Source organism: Tenrec ecaudatus, chromosome 18 (genome assembly GCF_050624435.1).
Source record: "Tenrec ecaudatus isolate mTenEca1 chromosome 18, mTenEca1.hap1, whole genome shotgun sequence".
Taxonomy (NCBI): domain Eukaryota; kingdom Metazoa; phylum Chordata; class Mammalia; order Afrosoricida; family Tenrecidae; genus Tenrec; species Tenrec ecaudatus.
Window position 1 is genome coordinate 20,313,100 of NC_134547.1, and position 25,304 is coordinate 20,338,403.

Here is a 25,304-nt window from a genome sequence, read left to right on the forward strand (position 1 = left end):
CCCTCCACTGCCTTCGCACACGTCGCTCAGGGCACGGACTGGGTGAGAAAGCCAAGTTCCCACCCTCGCTCTCCTTCCCGGATTTATGAATGAGACCGGATGGATAGCTCACGGAGTCAGCCAGCAATGGGAAGATGGGTTGGGAGAAAACCAGAAATGGCCAGAGCGAGACCGAGGAGATGGAGGCAGAGCGGCCGAAGGAGGCATCTCCAGAGAACATTTCATTCACAAAAAACAAGCCTCAAGGCCCCAGCCCAGGGAAAGCAAAGGGGATCGCGTAGGAGGAGGGCGGATTGATCATCCTTCAGAACCATTTTACCCCTTCTCCCGTCCGCCCCCCACACCCCTCGCCAGCTCTAGGGACCTAGTCCTCCACCCAGTGAGCAGGACGAGCGTCCAGCCCCTCACTGCCACTCAGCATAGGGACCTTGGCATCCCAAGCTTAGGGACTCGGGCCACCAGCTCTAGCCCCCTCCCCCACCTACAGGCGACCGGGTTTCTACGGCCTCCGGGAGGGGAGGGGGCAGCCGCAGCGCCCCCAGCCCCCTTTTCTCAATGGGATGGGATTTTGTGAATGAGCAGTCACGTGACGCGGCTTCCTTTGTCCTCCCGCCTCCCCCGACAACAGGTGAAGCAGGCAAAGAGGACAAGGGTCTCCCCAGGCCTAGCCCAGGGGCATCAGGATGCCTGGGTGCCCAGAGTTCCCCGCATATCTGTGACACTCCGGGAGAGTGGTCCCTAGAGTTCCTCTATGGTGGGGGGTCCAGGACGGAATTTTATGAATGGGGCGTCCATGGAGGAAGTCTAGGCCCCCAAAAGGAGATTGCCCTCCCAAATGGCTGCCGCGCAGTTTGGGGGCCTCCCCTCCCTAGTCCTCCTAGGTCCGAGGGTCGCCCCGGTGGGCAGGTGGCGCAGCGCGGTCCCTGCCGCCGCCTCACCGGGGCAGGCGGTCCGTCCGCCCCCGCCCACTTGCCCCCCTCGGCACCTGCCTGGGAGGCTCCAGCCGGGCTCCGAGCGGCGGCGACGCGGCCTCATTCTCCTCCTCTGCGCTCCGGCTTCCCGGCTGGCTCCAGCCGCGCTGGAGACGGGCACCAGGAGCCGGGTCGAGGGGGAGGGAGGGGGGACCTGGAAACCGGGTGGAGGGAGGAGGGGGCGGCCTAGGGGGAGGGGTAAACGCGAAGAGGGCGGATTTGCCCGCTGGGTCCTAGAGCCCGGCTCCGGACCTCGCCAACAGCCCCCCAGCCCGCCCCCATGTTCCCAGGGCCCAGAAGGAATCCCCCACTTCCTCCCCTGCACGCGCCATTGGTGCCAGAGGATATGAGAAGGGGTCCCAGGCAGGTCTGGGACTCAGGGCTCTAAACGGGTGGGGGCTTATGCCTCAGGTTCTAAATGGGTGGGGCTGGGGTGTCCCGCGGGGTTCGAGAAGGGGTGGGGCGAGACGGGAGCCTTCGCAAAGGGGCGGGGTCTCTGAGAGCCAGGACCTGAGCGAGCGTCATGGAAGAGGCGGGTCAGCGGTGGAGGCTTTCTGGGTGGGCCGAGGACTCTGGAGGAGAGTAAACGGAGGGTCCAAAAGGGAGGAGCTTCGGGGCTATTTGTCGTGGGCGGGGTTCTGGAAAAGGGACACATTCGGAGGGGCGGGGCAATCGAAAGGGGCGGGGCTTGGACAAACGTTCTAAAGCGGTGGGCTGGAGACGGACGAAGCAGGTTCATAAGGGGAGGGCGGGGCCTCGCACCCAGGGGCGGGGCCTCGGCCTCGGAATCCGCCTCCGCTGTCTGGTCTTCACCCGCACCGCGTTCTTTACGGTTATTTTCTGCTACGGCCGTTCCCCGCCCTGCCCTGGGCCCAGGGGGACCCAGTCTGAACTTGGTTCCGCTGGAGGAGTCGGTGAGCGGGGACCTGGGAGCGGAGGCGGAGGCGGAGCCGGGGCGGGGCTCGGAGAAAAGCGTGGAGTCAGAGCGCTGACAGTGCGGGTCAACCTGGAGAGGGAAGAAGTCTAAGAGGGCTGGGGGGCTTGCTGCCCGCTAGGAAAAAGCCAACCCCCCCCAAAAAAAACAAACAGCTCACCGCTATTGAGTCAATTCTGACTCGTAGCAACTGTATAACTCCTGTAGGTTTCTGAGGTTGCAACTCTTTACAGGAGTAGAAAGCCTCATCTTTCTCCTCCCACAACCCCCCACTCCCCACACACACAGCCACTGGTGGTTTAGAAGTGCTGACCATGCGGTTAGCAGCCCAACATGTAACCGGTACTCCACGGCTCCCGAGAAAAGGGAAAGACCCAAATAACCAGAGGGTTAGAGGTGAGACGGAGAGATTAGCATGACGTGAATAGCTGGTATTTGTTAGGTACAGCTATAGTTTTAGGGGAGTGGAGATGGCGGTATTTCCTAAAAATTGGGAGTGGGGAAGGGAGCCTAGGGGACGTGACTGACCTCCTTGTAGCCCTGTAGGCTACTGGGCACAACCACCATGGCTGGTGTGACTGAGACCAGAAGGTCGGCAAGACCTGAGTTTATGAGCCTGGAGACTAGGGGCCTGGCCAGCGTGAGAGACCATTCAAGGGCTCTTTTGAGTCGCGGGTTGGAGCACAGGACTTAGATGTAGATAGACCAAGCCAGGAGTGCAGGTCTCCCCATCCTTACCCCCCAACAAAAACTCACTGCCATCAAGTGCATGTTCTAGACTCACTATGAGTCTATCCAAAGCTCTTTCTAGGAAGCCACTTCTTTCTCCTGCGGACTGACTGGTGGCTTTGAACTGCTGACCTTGCAGTTAGCAGCCCGGTGCATAACCACTATGCCACCAGAAGTGCACAGGCCACTGCCATCTTGTCCATTCCAGCACACAGCGACCCTGTAGGGCAGAGTAGAGCTGAACCTGTGAGTTTGAGACTGTAACTCGTCACAGAAGTAGAAGGCCCCATTTATCTCTGGCAGAGCTGGCTGGTGATTTCAGGCTAGCAGCTAAAAAATTGAGGTCTTGGAGGTCAGGTGTGGGGCCATTGTTTAAGAGCAGAATCAAGTTCAGCTAGATTCCAAGGCTCCCCAACGCCTTGGGACAGGCTGATCTGTGGAATTTTTCTGACCACAGCCCCTGACGTCCATCCGAAATGGGGAATGTGCAGTCGGAGCCATCCGCGGGCGGGGGCTCCCGAAAAGAGCAGGCCTTGGACCGAGTCTCCGACTCCCGCCGGGTGTCGCTGGTGGAGCCGGAGGTGACCCCCTCCTCCCCGGCCATGCGCCTGGCTCGAGGCCTGGGCGGCTGGCTCCCTGGCAGCTCCACACCCCCATGCCTCCTGGTACCCCCGGAGCCCCAGGCCTCACCCTCGCCCCTGCCCCTGCCCTTAGAACGGCCCTCGCCAGTGCCGCCCCCTACAGAGGCAGCTGCAGCCCCGGTCTCTACACCACCCCCGCCCCCTGTGGGCACCCTGCTGCCCGCACCCTCTAAGTGGCGAAAACCCACGGGCACCCCGGTGCCCCGGATTCGCGGCCTGCTGGAGGCGAGCCATCGCGGCCAGGGTGACCCTCTGAGCCTTCGCCCGCTGCCACCACGGCCCCGGCAACTAACCCAAGAGAACCCCGCTCCCGCGGCGGCTGCAGCGCTGGCTCCTCAGCCATCCTTGTCCTTGGAGGCGCGGAAGCCGCCGCCGCCGCCGCCGCCGCCACCTCCGCAGCCGCCGCCACCACCCCCGGACCGGCAACCCCTGGACCGTAGAATCTCTCGTGCTTTGGTTGCTCCGGCCCCGTCCGCCACCGACAGCAAGGCGGGCAGCGAGAACCGGGCGGCCGGCTGGGCCCGTGGAGGAGCGCCTCCCGAAGCAGGCGGGGGCGAAATGGCCCGGCCCGCAGCCTCCGAGTCTGGCCTGAGCCTGCTCTGTAAAGTCACCTTCAAGTCGGGACCCCCGCTGCCCCCTGCGGCTGCCACGGGTTCCTTAGGAGCCAAAGCCTCGCTTGGGGCTGGCGGAGGGGGAGGACTCTTCTCGGCCACCTCGGGCGCCATCTCTTACGCTGAGGTCCTGAAGCAGGGGGCCCTGGCTCCTGCGACCACTCGGCCCTCGCCCTCGGGAGAGGCCTCTCGGGGGTCTCAGGAAGCGGAGGGCGGCGATGGAGACGGCGAGGCGTGTTCTCGGCTGCCTTCGGCGCCTGTGACCCATGGCCGGACCCTACCACCGCCACCTTATACCACGCTCCCCGGTTCCAAACCCAAATTCGACTGGATGAGCCCACCGGATGGCTCCGAACGCCACTTCGGCTTCAATGCGGCTGGTGGCGGTGTGGGGCCGCCCCGACGGCGCGCTACAGCGCTCTCGGGGCCCTGGGGCTCCCTGCCGCCGCCGCCACCGCCGCCTCCTCTGCCTCCGCTGCCCACGCCGCCGCTGGGGCAGACGCAGCCCGCTCCCGGGCCGCGGAGACCAGCACCTGCGCTGCTGGCGCCGCCGATGTTCATCTTCCCCGCGCCCACCAATGGCGAGCCCCGGCGCCCTGGGTCTGCTGGCCAGCAGGCGGTGCCGCCGCCGCCCACGCCACCGCCCACGCCGCCTTCGCCGCCCACACCGCAGCCGCTCCAGCCAACACCGGCGCCAGCGGCAGTCCTGCCCGCCCCAAGCCCAGGCCCCGTGGAACCTGCCCAGGCGCCCCACCAGGTCCCTACTCCATCCCCTGCCTTGACCGCAGACCAGGTTCCCACCCGGGCCCTGACCCCGGCCCCAGCCGCGGCTCCCTCTCCCACCCCAGCTCCCACCATAGCAGAACCACCGCTGCCAGTGCTGGTGCCTGTCAAGACTCGAACGCGCAGGAGCAAGGGTCCCCGAGCAGCACGGGGTGCGACCCGGGAGGATGGCGCGCCTGGAGACGGTCCTCGTGCACGTATCCTGGTCAACCCGACTGACAGCACAGCGGGTGGCGGCAGCGGGCCCCTTGCAGCTGGGGCGGCTACCTCGGGCGCAGCGCGCCACTGGCCCCCCTTCCAGGTGCTGAACTCTTGTCCCTGCAAGTGTTACTGCCGGCACCAGCCACGCCATCGCCGCCTGCCTCAGAATGTGTCTGCTTGGTGAGCGGGGCACGGGAGCAGGGCCGGAGGGCATGCCCCTCCCCACTAACCATCCCTGACATCCTGACCCCAGTCGACGCCAACCCTTCCTTGGTGGCATTTCAAGCTTAACAGGAGCCTGGACTCCTGCCCGGTGAGGGGGTTGTCATAGCCCTGTGGTGCCCACTCTCATGCTGACCCCTGACTTTCTATCAACTCTTGAGAGCTGCCAGGGTAGCCAGGTGCCTGAGGTTGCCAAAGGGGCCCACATCCCAAGCTCCTGGGGAAGAGGAAGGAAACTCTTCCTGAAGCAAATGGAAGAAAACGCAGGTCCCCACTTTGCCCTGCAGTCCCTGCCTTTAGCAACTCTGACCAACAGAGGGCACTAGTGTGGCAGATCCTGGTGCAGCACTGAATCCCTTACCACCTGGGTGTCTGGGCCCATCACCACTGACACACACACTCACCTGGGGTCCCTCCTCCCTACCCTCTCCCAAGATTCAGGGGATAGAGTCCTGTGCTAACCTACCTTTGAGATACAGAGACAGGCCCTTCCAGAAGCTTCCTGATGCTGATGGGGAAACAAGTAGTGATGGGGTCTGTCTCTTCCCCCCAGGCTGAGCACGCCCACCAACCACCTGAGAGAGCCGCCCTGGGTGGCCACCATCAAGCTGGCCGGCGCCCTGGTAGCAGGACTGGAGCACTATGACCTGCAGGCCACTCACTCCAAATGAATGCTCCCCCTCCCCATGAATAAAACCACCAGCTCAATGACAGGCTGCAGTCAGTCACAGGTTGGGGGCCGCCAAATCCACACCCAAGGTCTCCAGTCCCCAGCCCGTTTCTGAGCTGACCTGGTTGGTGCCCAGCTCGGAGGCTCAGTCGGCCAGTTTCTCCCCACAGACTGGACAACTCTTCAAAGTCCCATGCGCACAAGCGGCTCACAGATTTGCACTCTGTACCGAGGGCTTGAGGACAGGGCACAGGCTGGGGCAGGGGCGGGCTTCGAGGTGCAGGGCAAGAGCGAACACGCAGGTGGGATGGGAAGCAGAAAGCCCAAGCCCTTTTCCCAGAGGTCTTAGTAGGTGGCCCACAGATGGGTTTCACTACTGTGTCCTTTAAAAAAAAACTCATTTAATCTATTGCCAACATTTTAGAAAGTGGGGCAGTTTGTGCTCCCCTGATGCCACCTGGGGCCCCAGTCCAGCATCACAGCTGATGACACAGCCCCTAAAGCCAGAGCCAGTGCACTCTGGTGTCCACCCCCATACACACTTGCAGGTACTCAGCACCTGTTGTTGAACCCCTGGGGGAATGGCCACTGAACAGCAGCTGGGCCTGTGGAAGTGTGTCATCAGGGGGCGCCTAAAGACCCCACATCTGCCAAGTCCCTCGGAGTGCCCACCTCTCGCCCCCCACCCTGGGAGAGAGGGGCCCAGGACAGACTGTCAATCCGCCTTTATTAGAGCAGAGCCCGCCCGCCCGCTGCCCTTGGACTCAGACGATCATCTCCAGCTGCCGGGCGTACTCGATGACCTGCTCAGCCAGCTCCGTGGACGGGATGGTGGTGTCCTCGGGCTTCTGCTGCTGGCTAGCAAAGCTATAGTAGTTGCTGGGGCCCAGGACCCACCCTCGCTGTGGGAAAAGGAAGGAGAGGTGAGCGGGACGATCCCAAAGGCCCTCTTGCCACCCAGGGGCCCTGGCTTTGCTCAACAAGTCCTCTCCACGCCCACCACTCCACCATGCTGTGGGAGCGGGGGCCCTGTCTCCAGCCGGCGCTGAGACCCCATCACTATCTTCAAAGGGCAAAGCGCAGTGCTGTGGCCCAGCAAGCAATGGGTCAATGCCAGCGGTTAACATCACGGTCCCCACTTCACCCCCTCAGTCGGACACCAAGGTGTCAGCACCCCGGGCAACAGCACCTCCCTCCAGGGGAGCCACTCCTGGTCAAAGGTCTCAGACCACATGGAGCGGTCTTGTGGGAAACGCAGCTGCCAAGGGGCTCTGATGTGGCCGCAGACCATGTGCCGTGCTAGCGGGCCTCAGTCCACAGCCTAGCCCTGTTCTATAGGTGAGCGCTCAGAGAGGTTCATGGACCTCAGCTTGGGAGGTCCAGTTCCAGTGTCCCTCCAGGATGCTCCACCCACTCCACAGCTAATGCAAGGACCCCGTGGCCCCCACACCTGCCCACCTTCTTGGCGTAATCTGTCATCTTCTTGGGCGTGTTGAAGAAGAGGACTCGGGTGGCCTCGCTGAAGAGGATCTTCTCATAAGCCTTCTCTATGCAGCCGGCGATCTCATCCCTGGGGAATACAAAGGGTCTTGTGGCTGCACCCAGCCCAGTTTTCAGGCTGGTCTTCCCAGGGCTGAATCATGGGCACTGCCCTGTAGTACTGCCCAGTCAGCACATCAGCGGGGCCCCACTCAGCTTGCTCTGCCTCCCCAACCCAATCTCAGAAACCCGTTCCCAGCTGTCTGGATCCCAACTTGGGGTCAGATGAGGGGCCCTCACTTGCTGAGCCCAAAGCTGGAGGTTCAAGTCTACCTAGAGGTGCTGGGGAAGAGATGCCTGCTGCCCATCTGCTGTAACTCACAGCCACCGAGAACCCTGCTGGCTCAGGCTGACTGCAGAGCGCTGGAAAGGGGGACACAGCACAGTCCACATCCCTGTCTTCTGCGACCCAACCGAGGAACCCAGAGCAAACCGCAGACCATCCCGGTTCTCAGGGCCAGTCCCAGCTCACAGAAGAGAAGGACCCGGTAGCTGGGCAATCAGGCCTGCTCCCAACCCCCTGGTCCCTCAAGAGCCCAAGCCCTCCCCAACCCCACGCACCGGATTGTGTCCAGCAGGATGTCAATAAAGAAGGTGTAGCTCTCAGCAGGGATGTTGCCCTTGGCCAGGAAGACCTTGTTGTAACTGCCTTCCATCAGGTACTGCACAGGGAGAAATGATGAGGCCTGAGCCCTCCGCCAGGCCACCACCACCTCCAGGAAGCCATCCCGGGTCCCTCTCTTCCCCCCGTACCCCAAGCTTGGCCATCCTTTCTTACTGTCTCCCCTCTCCCCAGGACCAGTACCCAAGCTCCAATGCTTGCTGGAGGTACCCGCTCTCTCCCCTCTAGTCCCCCTGCCCCAGCCATTGGAAATGTCCTCTTAGTCTTCAGTCTCATCCGTGCCCCAGTCCTCCACCTTCTTCCTATTCCCCGAGCAATACCTGACAGGCTCTGCAGGGCAGTGGTCCACTCTGTTCACGGCTAGCTTGCTCACTGGGATGTCAGCCCCAGTCAGGACGCTCGGGTCCCAGTCCCAGTCCCAAAACTACTCCCAGTGCCAGACTCAACAGTGCTTAGAGCAGTGGCCCTCCACCTCCCTTTCACACAGCTCCTCATGCTGTGGGGACCCCCGACCATAACATTATTTTCGCTACTTCATACCTGTCATTTTGACACTGTTATGAACCAGGCGACCCTTGTGAAAGGGTCATTTGGCCCCCAAAGGGTCTCGACCCACAGGTTGAGAAGCGCTGGCTTAGACGAATGAGCCGATGGGCCTGGAGATGATGCGCCCTCTCAGGCGTCCAGGTCCCCTCATGCCCCTGGCCCCAGCTAGGGTCTCACCTGTTCCAGGGACACAGGGTGCTTGATGTAGACATTGGTCTGGATGTCCTTGGCAGGGAGCCGTTCCAGCTCCGTGTGGAACTCTGCCACCCGGTTCTGGGACAGCAGGAAGAGGAGGTTGAGGCCCAGGAGCTGGTGCATGTAGGCGGACTCGGGGAGCTGCTCCCTGTGGGCCAGGGCAGGAGAGTTAAGAGGAGGCGCGGGCAGCCCCCTAAGCGCCCCACCCAGGTCCTCCAGGGACATCCCCTCTACAACAGGGGTTCCAGGGCCTGAGACTGAGGGCCAGAGAGACACACCATAAAGCCACTGCCAAGCAAGGGGCCTCACTTCAGTCCACAGCCTCAGTCTCTGCCCACCTGCCTGTGAAATGGGTCTCACCGGGCATCCATTGCCCAGTGGAGCGTTTACATACGTTAACTGAATTCAACAATGTAATCCGAGGAAAGTGATTAGCCCTGGACTAGGTCCCCATCTGGGAGAAAGAGCTACAGTCTCAAGAGACTCACAGGGACAGTTCTACCCTGCCCTACAGGGTCACCATGTGTTGGCATCGACTTGATGGCAGCAGAGGCCCTGTCAACACTGTAGGGGCATTACCTAAGGTTTTCATGATATTAGGACCTAAAATCATCCCCACTTTAAGGAGGAAAAGGGAGGTCCCAGAAGTGAGGTCATTTGCCCAAAGCCACATAACCAGGAAGAGGCAAAGTCCCCCTCAAAACCCAGGTTTGCCTGACTCCCAAGGTCAAACTGTTGACCACGGATCCATGCAGGTGACACTGGGCTCTCTGTGACACACTTCGGGGGAGGCCCTGCTTTGGCCTATGCCTCGGCCTTTTGGAGACTCAAAGCCCAGAGGGACTGGGCCCGGGTGGCAGAGGTGCAGACAGGAGTCAGAGGGCCTGGCAGAGAGTCTGATCTTGGGCTGAATCAGTCCAGAGTCCTGACAGCTTGAGAAGGGGAGCAGTAAGGGCCAGTTTGGGTCCTACCGGATACGTGTGTGTGAGAATCCTGTGGCCAGAGCAGGTGAATGGTCATGGTGGGTCCAGAAGGGAGTGGGGATGCATAGGAAGACAGAGGGGCAAACAGATTGAAGACCTGTAACACCACCAGTTTGAGGGCCTCCAGGTTAGTTCCCTGACCCCACAGCTTCAGGGTCGGGGTTAGGGGAGAAGAACTAGAGGCAGAGGCAGCAGGGAGTCCCTGGCGACTGGCACACCAGGGGATTCAGAGCTGCCACCTAACTGCCCCCAAGCCCCCGACAGTGGCAGGCCCCTCCTCACTTGTAATCGAAGTAGTAGCACTTGAGCTGGGCCATGTAGCGCTCGAAGGAGGGGATGTCCTTGCGCAGGATGCTCCACTGGGCCCCGATCTCCAGAATGTCACCTGTGGGCGACAGGGTGAGCTCTCCAGGGGTGACTTTGTCTCCTCCCCACCACCTCGCCTGCTGCCACTCCGGCCATAAGCCCCAGCCCACCTGCCCCGCTGACACTCACGGGCCAGAATGAGCTGCTGTTTGGTCAGCTTGGTCCCTGTGGTGGGCAGGAAGTTGAGCTCCAGCAAAACCAGCTGTCAGGAAGGGGCAAGAAGGAAACATGATGGGACTGGCCTTCTGTGGGCCTCGGCTTGTCCACTCGGGACAGTGGCGCCTGTCCTGGTCCCTGACGCGGCTTGTTGTCAGAGAAGCGTCACGGGGGCAGAGCCCGTCATTAGAGGCCTCAGATCACAAACATGAATGACCCGAGCAAGGAAACGGCAGAGACCTCTGGGGTCTGAGCCACGGCAACCATGGTGGTCATCAGTTCAGGGTGGCACGGCCTTTCCCCAGCCACCCTCACTCCCAAACCTACACAAGGAAGGGGGGGCCACGAAGCTCCAACGTACAGCACAACCCAAACTTACTCAAGCTATCTGAAGCACACTGTCCACCACCTGGTCAGCCCCTTTCCCCACTCGGTCTCGCTGGCCCCTTAGTCTGTCCCTGGGTCCCTCAAAGCTTCGAAACGCCTTTTGGACAGGCCAGCCGGGCCAGGCTCCCCATTCCCACGTTTTCCTCCCCCAGGTGGGCTGGATTTTAATCCCAGGTCGACTTAGGACAGACGTACTCCCCTTTTACCAGGCTCGATCCCACCGCCCCTTTGGCCGGCCGGCCAGCCGGACCCCCCAGCACCGGTCTTTCAAGCCCTCCCTCCCTCGGTTAAGCCAGAACGCCTCTGCCCCCGCCCCCCGGGCCCCACGGCGGGCCCGCGTTTAGGCCGTTCCAGGACGCTCATTCCTCGAGCCCTGCCAGGGCCACACGTGGTCCGTTCCAAGTCCCTCGCCCCATGAGCTCGCCCGGCCCGCCGGGGCCCCGCTCGCCCCAGCCGGACTCCGAGCGCGCGTGGGCCCGCCGCTCCTACCTTGAGACGGCCGAGCTCTTCGCCGCACTTGCTGAGGTTGGGGCTCTTGCGGTTCCACTCGCCCTTGAGCTGCTCGTACATGCCAGCAGCGGCCTGCAGGACGGCGCCGGGGGCCACCGCGGGCCCCGTGCTCGAGACGCCCGGCGCTCCGTTCACCGCCGCCGCCGCCATCTTTCGTGATGCGGCACTCTGCCCGCCTGACTTACGGCGACGCCGCCTAACGACGCAGGCCCGGCGGAAGTGGGGCCGGGGGGCGGGGCCCAGCGCCGGGGGCGGGGCCCGGAGGCGAGGCGGGCGGGGCCCAGGGCAGGGTGGGGGGCCCGAGGCCCAGGGCAGGGGGCGGGACCCTGGGTCGGGGGTGGGGCCTGGAGGCGAGGCGGGCGGGCCCCATGGTCGGGGGGCGGGGCCCAGGGCCGGGGGCGTGACCCTGGGTCGGGGGCGGGGCCCGGAGGGGAGGCGGGCGGGGACCGGGGGCGGGGACCAGCGCCGGGGGCGGGGCCCGGAGGTGAGGCGGGCGGGGCCCAGGGCCAAGGGCGGGGCCCAGGACCCTGGGTCGGGGGCGGGGCCCGGAGGGGAGGCGGGCGGGGACCAGGGCCGGGGGCGGGGACTAGGTCCGGGGGCGGGGCCCGGAGGCGAGACGGGCGGGGCCCAGGGCGGAGCTCCACCCGTCAGCTGGAGCCTTCCGGCTCTCGGGGTGGCGCCTTCGCAGCCGGGCCCTTAAGGAGCGCAGTCATCTCCGCCTCTGCGGGCGCTAAAGATGGTGCCTGGAGATGGGCTCCGGCTCCAACGGAAAGTAGCCGTGGTTGTCACTCCCGCCTCCAGTAGTGAAGATGGCTGCGCTGGCTTCGGCGTGTCCGTGGGATGGGCACCCCATTTCCAGCTCTAAGGTTCCACCTTCACGACAGCTACTGGAAACCCAAAGGTGGTGGTGTGGAGCCGTTTGCACACCTGTGAGGCCACCCACACCCCGCTTCGCGTTGGATTTAAATCCAATCCAACGGCTGTTAATGAACAAAATACAACAGCAACAGACAAAATGGACGACTTAAAAAAATGAAATATATTTTGGGGGATGGAGGAGTTTAATGAGATCCTCTTACTGAATTGATCTGTTGATATGGGCTGTATGGTGTTCAAAAGATAGATAGATAGATAGATAAATGGATAGATAGATATGGTGTTCATTGTGACTATTCCACAAACAAAAGGGAAAAAATAGATCAATAAAAATCTAAATAAATGTGGGGGTTGTTTTGTTTTTAAAGAGAGAAAAAGAGGGGACCGGTCGTGGAAACCCTCCAGAGTCCTCACCCATCGTGTCTGAACGTTGGTCTGTGTGGCATTGAAAGGAGGAAAAGTAGAACGGAAGGGGCAGTGGACTTGGATTCTTGAGCGCCATACAAGTTCGTGTCCAACAAATCACACAAATTAAGGAGGTTTGTTCATCAGAAGACTACCCCACCCCCCCAATCGCTTCTAAGCCTTTGGGTTAAGATCAAATGCAGTGAAAGACTGTCGCAAAACTTAACAGTCTCCAGAGGGCAAGGTTTGGGGGCACTATACTCTATTTGAGGAAACTCTAAAATCCAAAAGTTATAAAATACTTCTACAGCTTAACGAGCAAAAGGACCAAAACAACCCCATCCCAACAGGATTGAAGGACATAAATAGGCATTTTGCCAAAGAAGAGGTTTACATGGCCAAGAAGCCCACGAAAAGAAGGCCTAAGTGGCTAACCATTAGCCTACCCACTGCCATGGAGGCATTGGAACTCTTAGCAACCTTACTGAGACATCATCCCTCACTGCCCACGAGTCCATTCTGACTCCCAGCCACCCCGAGGGCAGTGTAGAACAGCCCCTGTGAGTTTCCGAGATTGCCAATCTTTGTGGGGGTGGAAAGTCTCATCTTTTCCCACAGAGCAGCTGGTGGTTTGGGACGGCGACCTTGGGGTTAGCGCAGGCCAACACATCATCAGTCTGCTTCACCAGCAGGCCTCCTCTCAGATCTCTTCAAACTCATAAAACACAAAGATGTCACTTTGATAAGTAACATGGGCCTGACCCCAGGCATCATTTTAAAAATTACCTCCTGTGCACCAGAGAGGAAGACCATGAAATGGGAAGAGCGAAGCGGGCAGCTGCCTCTTTCAAATAAGATTGTTGCTGACTTACTCATTCACATGCAGCCTTGATCCATCCCATCCCGTGGGGGTGTACAATCGTGAATTGTCGGTGTGACCAGAGAATGTTCCCTGCACTGTACACTGCCAGGAGGAAGGGATCTGTCTTCGAGCTACTCCAGGGAACCCACGCCAGAGGAAGGAGGCTGGAACGTGGTCTTGCTCACTTGTGCCACTCAGCAGGAAAGAAGGACCCCAGGGGGTCCCGGGCTGAAATGGATGGACACAGGGGCTGCAACAGTGACATCGATGGGGAGGATGGCACCGGACCGAGCAGCGTCTTGAAGCTGACCAAATGACCCTGCATAGCAATGGAGGAGGAGGTGGAGCATCTCTTCCTGTTGGACATTGCCTTTCCTGGTTATGTGGGTTTCCTAGGAGGATCTCCTATTCTGTGGAATTCTTGTGTGGGATTATTGCTTTTTCTCTTGCTGTTTTAAAAAAAATCATTTTATTGGGGCTCATACAGCTCTTATCACATTCCATCCATCCATTGTGTCAAGCACAATTGTATATATGTTGCCATCATCATTTTCAAAACATTTTCTTTCTTTTTTTTATTTTTTTATTTTAACAATTTATTGGGGCTGATACAATTCTTTTCACAGTTCATACATACACATACATCAATTGTATAAAGCACATCTGTACAGTCTTTGCCCTAATCATTTTTTTCTTTTTTCTTCTTTTACATTTTATTAGGGACTCAAACAACTCTTACCACAATCCATACATATACATACATCAATTGTATAAAGCACATCCATACATTCCCTGCCCCAATCATTCTCAAGGCATTTGCTCTCCACTTAAGCCCCTTGCATCAGGTCCTCTTTTTTCCCCCCCTCCCTCCCCATTCCCCCCTCCCTCATATGCCTTTGGTAATTTATACCTCGTTATTTTGTCATATCTTGCCCTATCCAGAGTCTCCCTTCCCCCCTTCTCTGCTGTCCCTCTCCCAGGGAAGAGGTCACATGTGGATCCTTGTAATCAGTCCCCCCTTTCCAACCCAACATTTTCTTTCTACTTGAGCCCTTGGTATCAGCTCCTCATTCGCTCACCCCATCCCCGCCCTCCACTCCCCTCCCTCCCTCCCTCCCTCATGAACCCTTGATCATTTGTGATTTATTATTCTTTTTTCATGTCTCACACTGACCAATGTCTCCCTTCACCCACTTTTCTGTGGTTCATCCCCCTGGATGGGGTTATATATTGATCATTGTAATTGGTCCCCACTTTTCTCCCCCCACCTTCCCTTTCCTCGATTGGTCCTGAGGGGCTTATCTGTCCTGGATTCCCTGTGTGTCCAGCTCTTATCTGTACCAGTGTACATGCTCTGGTCTAGCCATATTTGTAAGGCAGAATTGGGGTCATGATAGTGGGGGAGGGGGGGAGGATTAAAGAACTAGAGGAAAGTTGTATGTTTCTTTGCTTAATCATTTTATTGGGGGCTCTAACAACATTCCATGCATCAATTGTATCAGGCATATTTGTACATATATTGCCATTATCATTTTCTAAACGCTTACTTTTTTTTTCTTAGCCAATGATTTCATTTTATAAGTTGTATGTTTCAACAGTGCTACACTGCACCCTGACTGGCTCAGTTCTTCCTTGTGGCCCTTCTGTACGGGCCTGTCCAATTGTCTACGGATGAGCTTTGGGTCTCTAGTCCGCACTCCCCCTCATTCACATCGTTACGATTTTTTGTTCTGGGTCTTTGGTGCCTAATACCTGATCCCATCGACACCTCATGATCACATAATGGATTGTTCATGGAGGCGTGGTTGAGAAGTCATTCAGAGAGTGGGAGGTCATTGGGAAAGGGCTGTGGTGTAGTGAATGGTGACATGTTTGGCTGCGATCCGCAAGGTCAGCCGTTAGAAGCCACCAGCCCCTCCTCGGGAGACAGATTGGACTTTCTACTCCCATAAACAGTTCCCAGTTCAGAACCTTGCGGGGCAGTCCTGCCCTGTCCTAGAGGGTCGCTGAGTGGGTGTGGACAGGATGGCAGGGGTTTGGCTTGGACTGGTGATTGAAGGGACGCCTTGGTCTCCTTGGAGGTGTGGTCTGCTGCGATAGTTTATTGTGCCAGCCTGGCCGATAAACACAAGTAGGATTAACTGAAGGGCAGAGGGATAAATGGCTCGGGGAGTCTCCTTGCTTGTTCTGTGCCTCAGTTTAAAGGGGTACACTACCTGTGGGATGCCTAGCCTGTGGACTGTGTCGCTGTAAGGTGAGGTCCCTTCAAGCCCACACGATTGGAATGTTCATCTCTGGAGCTGGGGACCGACAGTTGATGACAGTTGGGGACCTGCCTTGCTGTTTGCTGCCTGGATATATAAAGGCCAGCTCTCTCTACAGAAGGGGACTGGCAACTGGCAGCTCTCAAGCCTTAAAGGACTGCTAGTGTCTCACTGCTTTATAATTTAACTGTTAATTTCTTGTATTATCTATCTGTATATAGTTTAACAGTTCATTTCTTAAATTATATATCTATCTTTATAAATATATTTATATATAATTACTAGCAATCTGGTTTGTCTCTCTAGAGAACCCTGTCCAATACATCCGCTGAAAGCCACAAGCCCTAGCTCTGTGCAAGAGGGCCAGCTCAGACACACAGAAACCCCAGGGCCATCGGAAGACCACGTTCAGAATCTCTGCCTGAAGAGGCGGAGCCCAAGACCAGAGGCACTAGAGCCTGTGGCAGGGAGACATGGGGACAGAGCAATGGAGTCAGGCGGAGACCAGAGGCTGAGACAAGCAAATCACGAAGGAACCAGAGGAACAGCCCCGAGGCTCCATCGACGATATTCTCCTGTTCTACACCAGCCACTCCTGGGGAGAAAGAGGCAGCTTTTTACCCTCCTAGAGGGTCTTGACGAGTCAGCATTGACTTGTCAATGGCAGGGGGTTGGGGTCTTGGGAGGCTCATATTTCAATGGGAACCCTCCCTGGTGGCAGTTTAAACCCACCAGCCGCTCTTTGGGAGAAATATGAGGCTGCTGTCAACTCCTGTAAAGACTCACCGCCTTGGAAAAACCCCACAGGGGTAGTGCTACTCTGTGCCTGGCGGGACACTGAGTTGAAATCGACTCGATGGCAGTGAGTTTGACTTTGGGAGTGAGACCTATTTCAAACCGCTGATTGCCCTCATCAAGATCAACTTTGGGGCTTCCCGCCCTCAGGCCAGTCACATTGCTTTCCCTCTTGCCATTACTGTGAAATCTGCAGCAAGGGGACCTGCTCTCCCTGGTAAAAAAAGGTACCGTCTTGGAAGCTCACAGGGGCCATTCTGCCTTATCCCATAGGACTGCCGTGAGTGGGCTTCGACTTGAGGGCTGTGGGTTTGGGTTTGGGAAGTCTGCAACCCTACATGATTCGTTTTCCCATTCCCAAGGGTGGCCCAGTTATCAGTTCGACCCAACTACAGAACTCACTGGCTGGAGAAGAAATTTTCTACAGGAAGTGGATGGGGGCTGGCAGGCTGCTTTTAACTTTTGCCTCTTCCTGCCCGGCTGGAATGCAGGGAAGGCCCCCAGATGCTGCTGCTGTCTTGCAGTCGTGTGCTCTGTGTGGTGCAGGGGACAAGAAAGTAGGTGATACTGCTGAACTGAGGACGGGGCCTGGACTGCCTGAGCCCCGCCGGCTGCGGCTGCTTTGTGCTATCAGTGGTGGGTTAGGTCAGCAAAGGGGGACCTTGCTTCTGTGGGGGCCCATCTGTATATTTAGCACATCACTCACGAGCCATGCACAATGGTCAGCTCAGACATGTGCCCGCTGTAGTTGGGCCCCACAATGAATGGACTCACCCCTAAGGTGATGCTGGTACGGTCTCTCTTCGGGCATGTGGGTGCTATGAGCTGCTATGGATTCCATGGGCCTCGCATGCCCTTACGCTTCATTGTGCTCACACGGGACTCGTGCATGGGCCAGGCGGCAGTTGTGCAAACAGAACCAATGCATGCATGGTTTAAAATCAGGACGGGTGCTGTATCCTCTCACCGCACAATTCAATGTGTATGCTGAGCATATGACCGGAGATTCACAAAGCGCTCAATCCGTCTGGTGGATTATACGAAGAGGAATCGGAAGATGGCTTATTAACAACCGGCGATATATCGCCGAGGACAAACAGGTGCATAAGCCAATGTGGCGAAGAAAGCTGATGGTGCCCGGCTATCAAAAGAAATAGTCTGGGGTCTTAATGGCTTGAAGGTGAACAAGCGGCCATCTTGCACAGAAGCAACAAAGTCCACATGGAAGAAGCACACCAGCCTGTGCAATCACGAGGTGCCAAAGGGATCAGGGATAAGGCATCATCAAAAAAAAAAAATCTTAACATAGTGAATGAAGGGGGAAGTGCAGATGGAGACCCAAAGTCCATTTGTCGGCCACTGGAGACCCCCTCACAGAGGGGTCTAGGGGAGGAGATGAGTCCGTTAGGGTGTGATGTAGCACTGATGAAGAATACAGCTTTCCCCCAGATTCTGGATGCTTCCTCCCCCCAACTACCATGATCCGAATTCTACCTTGCAGGACTGGATAGGGCAGAGATTGTACACTGGTGCATATGGGAGCTGGAGGCACAGGGAATCCAGGATGGACAATACCTTCAGGACCAGGGGTGTGAGGGGCGAGGCTGGGAGAGTGGAGGGTGAGTGGGTTGGAAAGGGGGAACTGATTACAAGGATCTACATGTGACCTCCTCCCTGGGGGATGGACAACAGAGAAGAGGGTGAAGGGAGATTCCGGATAGGGCAAGATATGACAAAATAACAATCTATAAATTATCAAGGACTCATGAGGGAGAGGGGAGCAGGGAGGGAGGGGGGAAAAAGAGGACCTGATGCAAAGGGCTTAAGTGGAGAGCAAATGCTTTGAAAATGATGAGGGCAAAGAATGTACTGATGAGCTTTATACAATTGATGTATGTATATGTGTGGATTGTGATAAGAGTTGTATGAGCCCCTAAGAAAATGTTAAAAAACAAAACAAAACAAACGGTGATATGCAGATGACACAGCCTTGCTTGCTGGCAGTGAGGAGGACTCACCTTTGCCGATGAAGATGGATCATTGCAGCGTTAAGCAGGGACTGGACTCAGTGTAAGGAAGATCAAAATCCTCACCACTGGACCAACAGGTCACATCGTGATCAATGGAGACAAGGTTGAAGTTGTCAAAGATCTCGTCTTGCTTGGATCCACAATCGATGCTCATGGAAGCAGCGGTCGAGAGATCAAAAGACACGTTGCATTGGATACATCTGCTGCACCAGACCTAAGGTGGCCCTGAGCCATGGCACGGTATTGTCAGTGACCTCGTCTGCATGTGAAGGTTGGATATTGAATAAGGAAGATCAAAGAACTGATACACTGAAATGTGGTAGAGGTGAATACTGAGAGGGCCGTGGACTGTCAGAAGGACAGATAAATCTGTCTTGGAAGAAGTACAGCCAGAGAGCGCCTCAGAGGTAAGGATGGCGAGACTGATGGTTGGACAGAGTGCCTGCAACAATGGGCTCAAATACAGGCAGAGGACTGGGCCATTTCATTCATAGGATTGCTATGGGTCGGAACCAACACAATACCACCTAACAACAACCGCGTAAGTCCCAGGAGTCAAATGCTCCCGTCCCCTGGCTCAGGTGGCCTATTGTCTTCATGGTGGGTGGGCTTTGCCTGTCTCCTTGCACCCTTTGTAGTCTTAGATTGAATGCTGGACATTGTGAATCCTGCCTTGCAGAATGTTAGGGCATTTCTTATTCCTACACATATTTTTAAGACTTGTGCTGGATTTCAGTTAAGGGACCGGGAAGCAGTTTGATGCTTGGGGATCTTGTATTTGATAGGTGAACTTGGAACAATTCAGGGCTATTCCGTTCCATCCCTTCTCCCTGCTGGCCAGTCCATGCTGACTCCCGCCACCCTATGGGACAGGGCAGAGCTGCCCCTGTGAGTTTCAGAGACGGTAGCGTTTAATGGAAGTAAGAGAGTCTTGGATCAAACTGTCCCTGACACTTGCCGACCTGCACAAGGCTCAGCACCTCCCAGCCCCATCTGGGCCTCTTGGGTGCCTCCTCCTTCAGTCGGAGAGAGGTAGGTGCTGAGATTCAGACCATTGAACGCCTGGTGGGATGCAGGCGTGGGAGAAAAGTGAGGCTTTCTACTCTCGCAAAGAACCAGAGTCTCGGGAACTCGTGGAGGCAGCAGTTCTACCCTGTCCTGCAGGGTCGCCATGGTCAGAATGACTCAGTGGCAGCGAGTTGGGTTTTTTGTGTTTTGTTTTTATCTATATAACCTGGGCCAAGCAGTCATAGTAGTCTGTGGCTCCCAGCAGTGGATGGAGGGAGGGCCCTGCTGGACTGTAGGGAGGTCTGGGCACCTCCAGGGGGGACCAAAGTGGCAGGTACACAGAAGTATCCCTACCAGCCATCATGGAAGAATTGTGAGATTTCCGACCTATATAGCTGTGCTGGTGCAGCCTCACGGAAAACATGAACCCCCCGCCTCTCCTAGAGACCCTCAAGTGGTGCCGAAACAAGGGTTTATTTGAGTCTGAAGGAGAAGTGAAAATTCAAGTGAAACAGAGAAAAGGCTTGGGATGGGGGACAGTTGCCGCCATTCCCAAGGATGAGGCGGGAGGTAGGAAGGAGGGGTAAGGATGGGTGGGGCTGGGGGGGGAGGGCGGGTCAGCAATTCAGGTCTGGACTCTCTTCTCCAAGGTCCGATCCGAAGGGCCTCTGCTCTTCTCTGTTCTGTTGCTGGACTTGGAGGGCTGCTGTCGCACGCTGGTGCCCCCTGAGATATAGCTGTAGTAGGAGTCAGAGGCGATGATGTTGTGGATCTTCCAGCGCAAGTTGACATAGGCCTTGACCATTTGGGGCCACAGGAAACACATGATGAGGTAGAAGATCACCAGGCCTAGTAAGATACTGGCGGACACCTGCACGCAGTGCCCGGCAGAGAGGGGGAGGCTAAGTCAGCTGTCGGTGGCCCCTCAGCAGCGCAAGAGGACAGACAGCACCCACGGAGACAGCTGCTCACCAAGAGGAAGTGTAAGTACCGCTCCGGGCTGAGCGGAATCCCATGGATGTGCAGCAGGAAGATGAGCTGGTAGTCACAGTAAGTGCTTTTGTCCACCCCTCTGGTGGCAGGGGAAGGGGCAGATGGTTAGGGGGACAGCAGGATACCCCGCCCCCCACCCAGGGCTCACCTGCTAGGCTCACCTATTGCTCACCAACACCTTGAAGAAGTATTCGGGGGCGAAGATGCCCTCAGGGACCATGTCATAGCAAGGGGATTTTGGCAGACACAGCCACCTGTGGGAGTGGCCTGGTGAGGGGCCGGGTCCATAGGCTATAAACTATGCCTAGTGTCGTTGGTCCCCTGCCTGCCATCAACTCTGTGAGAGGCAGGGGCGCCGTCTGCTCCCAGACAGGTCTAGGGCCTGAGAAAGCAAGTCCAAGGGAACGAGTCTGTTCTGCCCCCATGGGGTCACTAAGAGGTGGAATCGACTCAGCGGCAGGCAGTGGGCTAGGTGTGGGGTTCTCATACTACTCTGTCCCGCGGGTGCGTTTGCTGATCCTTCTTTCAATGCTAGCCACCCGCGTGACCACAGTCAATCCCACCGCCTGGCTGTCTGTGATCTGTACGGGAGGACGCGGCCAGCCCTTCCTGCCACGCCCCCAGTGGGTAGGATGGGCCCACCAACTTTTAGAGGTGAGGGAGCAACACATGCTGTGCTGAGCGCATTCAGAACCTGAGCTTGTGGGGCAGGCAGGCAGGCCCCAGAAGAGGCAGTCCCAGCAGCCTCCCTGGAGCGGTGGGGAAGAGGGATGGTGTAGGCAAAGGGCTGGGGGGTGGGAGGAAGGCCTTTACCCCACCCTGGAGAAACTGAGGCCCAAAGGCAGCGGTACATGGGCCAGCAGCAGGAGCGCGGGTCCCTCTTGTAAAGCCTGACCCACACACGCCTCACCCACCCGCAGGTGTGGCTTGGGGAGCGGAAAGCCGCGCACTCACACAATGCCCACGCCTTTGGACAAGACATTGGTGAAGTCGCTTGTGATCTCTCTGTACAATGACCTGTTTTTCCTGATCCAGATGAGGCTGGTTGAACTGTGTACAAATGGGGCATCCTTTCAGTGGGGACCTGCCTCCTGCTCCCGGGCTGCCCGGGCTTGGGCGGGACCTGGGGGGTTGTGGGGGCCTGGGATCCCCGAGGCTGGGGATTTACAGGGTGGGGAGCAGAGGGTGGGCGGGGGCCCCCAGGGATTAATTACTCTTGCAGCGGGCTGTTGTAGTTGTAGATTTCTCTCTCACTGTAGTCCCGGATGGTGTCCTGGGTGGGCCCTCCGCCTATCACCTTCAGTATGTAGCTGCCGGAGGTGGGGGTGTCTAGAGCCCGCCAGGGAAGTCCCAGGGGGTCCTCCCCTCCCCCACCCGTGCCCTGCCACCTAAGCATGATGGGCTTGATACTTACTCGCCCTCAAAACTGCCAGATTCACCAGTCACCAAATCTTGGACCAGGAAGAAGGGGTAGAAGACTGGGGAGGCGGAGGAGGAGTTAGTGTGGGAAGGGGGGGCCGGGGGGGCGGCACACAGGGAAAGCAGAGGGGGGCAGGAGGGATGTGTGACGGGGAGGGTGGGGTACAGAGAGAAAGGAGAGGCAGTGAGTGGAGGGAGAAGGTGGGAGGGAGAGGAAGGCCCAGCTGAACAGGACAGTGGCCCTAGAGCGGTGGGGCACACGATCGAACGCACCATCACGGAAGTGGAAGCAGGGCATCTCCGGGTCCACTTTCAAGCAATCAAAGTGCTGCTTGTTTATTTTCTTGGTGTAGGACAGCGTTAAGGTGACATCGAAGGCCAGGCGCTTGCCTGGAGGGCAGCCGATAAGTATGGGCATCATTAGGTTGCCCTGAGGGGCAGGAGACAAGCCTTGAGTTGGGGGGTGGGGTGGGTGTTCTCTTCCCCCTAAGCCCCCCTCAGAGCCATCCTCTGGGACAGGAAAAGGAGCCCTGGTGACCTCAGAGTTATGGGTTGGACCGCAACTGCAAGGGCAGCAGTTCGAAACCCCCCAGCCTCTCGGGCGGGGGAATGATGGGCTTTCTGCTTTCTGCTCTCGTAAAGCATGGCAGTCTCAGAAGTCCCCAGGGGCAGCTCCATATGTAGACAGGTGATTCTGACTCATGGTGACCCCGTGTGTATGCGGGATGGGATGGGGAGGGCCACTTCTGTGCAGGCTCTCACCTTTTCAGTAGCTGGGCACCTAACCCAGTGGTTCTCAACCCTCCTCATGCAGTTCCTCATGGGGTGGTGACCCCCCCCGCCATCAAATTATTTTCATTGCTACTTCATCACTGTCATTTTGCTACTGCTATGAATCAGAGGACCCCCGTGTCAAAGGGTCGTTCAACAGCCCCCCACCCCCAGCCTGGGGTTTGAGACCCACAGGTTGAGAACTGCTGACCTAACCACTTGCGCCAAGCCAGGGAACATGATGCCAGGGCTCCAGAAAGTTCACGGGCGAAATCCCAATGGCTTCCAATTCCATTGTTTCCCACGCACTTTTTGAAGCTCCCTCCCACGGATGCATAAAGAGGAAGAATCTGACCTCTATCCTCCTCTGTCCCCCCAAAGCAAGGAAATGCGGTTACACTTCCTTGTTTTCAAAGAAACGCAAACAGAATCTATGATCTGGTTGCCTCTGAACCACCAGAAAGTGCAAGGCGATCTGTATTCCACTTGGAGGTGCGGCCATGACTGGACCGGTCCATCCCGCCCCTAGCGACCAGGGGGAGCGAGTCAGTCAGACTCCCCTGCAAGTGGTCAAGGTTGCACATCTTTCCGGGAGTAGAAGGCCTTGCCCGTCTCCCTCCCTGAAGATAGGAAGGGCTGAATGGAGCGGGGAGGGTTGGAATGAAGAAAATGAAGGAGATGGAAAACCTCTGAATGTGTTTGTGGGATTCCCGGGGTACGTCTCAGGCAAGTAGCTCCTGCAGTCTGTATATCGCACGCGTTACCCGCACCCGCCCCCCCCTGCGCCCGGGAGGCGCCCTTGCCCTCCCAGCACCAGGCTCCAGCTCTCAGTACCACCATGCGCGGTCCCATGAAGGTTTCCTCAAAACAGTGCCCGACGGAGCCCACCACCTGCGGAGAGTAGGCAGGATGGACCCTGGTCCAGTCTTCTCCTCCTCACCTCCCACCCCCGCCATCCATGCCCCCTCCTGGGCTTGGCCCACACCTTCAACACAATGGAGGTTCTCACGAGACTATGCCCGCTGATGGCCTGCTCAAAACACACGCTTTTGTCCTTGATCGTAACCTGGAGGCAAGAGCACGGAGAGCTGGCAGGTTCACAAGACTCACGGGGGGGGGGGGGCATGGGGGGTGGCAGCTGGGCTGTGGGTGGAAGGCCTGCCCCACCGGACCTCACCTGGTACAAGGATTTGCGGTTTACACGCATCGTCTCAGTGACTATGACCTCGATGCATTCCGGGTTGGCCAGCAGCACACCCAGGCTTAAGTGGGTCGTCTGGTAGAAGGAGGTGCCTGCTCTGGGCAGAGAGCACGGGTCAGGGCATCACTAATGGTAGGCCCTCCCTAGTCTCTGACCCAGCCCCCCCCTCCAGTCCCCTACCGCCCAGCTCGGTCCCGTAGGCGAAGGAGTGCCCCTTGATGATGAAGAAGACCGAGAAGCTGTAGGTGTTGCCCTTGTCCAGGTAGAGGCGCTCGGGCAGCAACTCAACCGGAAGGTTGTAGATCTTTCCATAGTTGGCCATGTCGATGTACACATTCTCTGAGCTCTGCCGGTTGCTCGCCAGGTAGAAGTAGTAACTCTTGGTGGGGACAGGGGACCCGGTGGGCTGGGCCAGTCAGCCCCTGGACATCCGGCCGGAGACCCACTCCACCCCCCCACCCCACCCACTTCCTGGTCCCCTCACCCTCTGGGCTCCTAACCCTCCCCACACACCTGGTCTTGTTTCTTGTCCTTCCACCAGCGCCAGGTGGGGTCATGCACCGGGTCCGCGTAGGGCTGCAGGGACCACCGGGTGCTATGAAGTGTGCGGAGCACCCCCAGACCCCTGCCTGGCCTCAAGTCCAGCCTCCTCACCCAAAATATGGCTCCAGACACCCAGTCCACCCCCAGGGCCTGCAGACAGCCCCGTGGTAGCCTGCAGCACTCTCTCCTAGATCCCCCAGCCCTGTGCCACCGAGTCGATCCCGACTCTATGGGCCTGAGGAAGCTTCCCAGGGACTGACCAGATTGCTTCTGCGGAGCGACTGGTGGGCTCCAACCGCTGGCCTCTTGGTGGACAGCCCAGCACTTACCAATGCACAATAGGGACTCCACAGCCCAAACCAAGCCCTGTTCCATCCCCCCATCTCCTACCCACCTTTACCCTAGGGGTCTGTGGGCGGGGCCTAAGGGGCTGCCCAGGGGTGGGGCTCAGAGGGCCTGAGGCTGCCCAGGGGCCTGGGGCTGGAGCTGAGGCATTCCACCCCCTTGCTGCACCATTGCACCCCACACCCCAGTGGCTAAGCACTAATGGGGCCCCTCTGACCAGGGAGAGCTGGGGCCGACCTGGCCTGCAGCCTTACACACACACATACACACGCACGCACCCCTGGCTCCTCGAGGCCTGACGCTGGCCGCCCGGGGCCCACCCACCTTGTCGTACTTGGAGTGCAGCCAGAGCAGATAGTAGATGAGGCCCTGGTAGATGGCCAGCGACTCCTCCGTGTGGAAGCCCAAGGGCCCCATGACCACCGGCGGCAGCGCCAGGTAGCGCTCCTGGCGCGTGTACCTCTGTGACCTTGGCAGGTCTTGCAGGCGTATTGCCGAGAAGGAGCATAAATTCGTGAAGGAGACGATACTGTCTTTCCTGGTTAATGGGGGATGGAGGGGCAGGATGGCTTCTGATTTCCACGCCCCTGCTGCTGACACCCCCAAAGCTGATTCCAATCTCCACAGTTTCTTCTTGTGATGTACCTCACACCCCCACACCCCCACCCGGGAATTCCCTCAGTCCCAAGGCCAGAGCCCTTCCAAGACCCCCTTTCTGGTTGCCCA

General features: G+C 58.1%; 3 protein-coding genes across 3 annotated transcripts in view; 1 reads left to right on the plus strand and 2 right to left on the minus strand.

Moving 5' to 3' along the window:
* Positions 1–3,110: 3,110 nt before the first annotated feature.
* GGN (gametogenetin) lies at positions 3,111–5,763 on the plus strand. Its single transcript, XM_075536658.1, has 2 exons — positions 3,111–5,050; positions 5,646–5,763. Exons 1-2 carry the CDS (start codon positions 3,111–3,113, stop codon positions 5,761–5,763), a joined length of 2,058 nt encoding a protein of 685 aa, XP_075392773.1.
* A 380-nt stretch (positions 5,764–6,143) lies between these two features.
* On the minus strand, positions 6,144–11,272 carry PSMD8 (proteasome 26S subunit, non-ATPase 8). Its single transcript, XM_075537064.1, has 7 exons — positions 11,046–11,272; positions 10,143–10,215; positions 9,930–10,032; positions 8,647–8,812; positions 7,863–7,963; positions 7,221–7,332; positions 6,144–6,664 (listed from the first exon to the last, which is right to left on the minus strand). The coding sequence occupies exons 1-7, from the start codon at positions 11,214–11,216 to the stop codon at positions 6,527–6,529; spliced, it is 864 nt and encodes a 287-aa protein (XP_075393179.1). The 5' UTR covers positions 11,217–11,272; the 3' UTR covers positions 6,144–6,526.
* An 8,659-nt stretch (positions 11,273–19,931) lies between these two features.
* The window catches only part of CATSPERG (catsper channel auxiliary subunit gamma), a 31,095-nt gene continuing 25,722 nt past the window's right edge, over positions 19,932–25,304 (minus strand). The window contains exons 16-27 of the mRNA XM_075536659.1: positions 24,903–25,116; positions 24,204–24,266; positions 23,874–24,069; positions 23,667–23,782; positions 23,475–23,555; positions 23,324–23,380; positions 21,992–22,148; positions 21,714–21,777; positions 21,514–21,609; positions 20,461–20,553; positions 20,279–20,378; positions 19,932–20,177 (exon numbers count right to left, since the gene is read on the minus strand). Coding sequence (XP_075392774.1) covers positions 19,932–20,177; positions 20,279–20,378; positions 20,461–20,553; positions 21,514–21,609; positions 21,714–21,777; positions 21,992–22,148; positions 23,324–23,380; positions 23,475–23,555; positions 23,667–23,782; positions 23,874–24,069; positions 24,204–24,266; positions 24,903–25,116 — 1,483 coding nt within the window. The remainder of the gene's footprint in view (positions 20,178–20,278; positions 20,379–20,460; positions 20,554–21,513; positions 21,610–21,713; positions 21,778–21,991; positions 22,149–23,323; positions 23,381–23,474; positions 23,556–23,666; positions 23,783–23,873; positions 24,070–24,203; positions 24,267–24,902; positions 25,117–25,304) is intronic.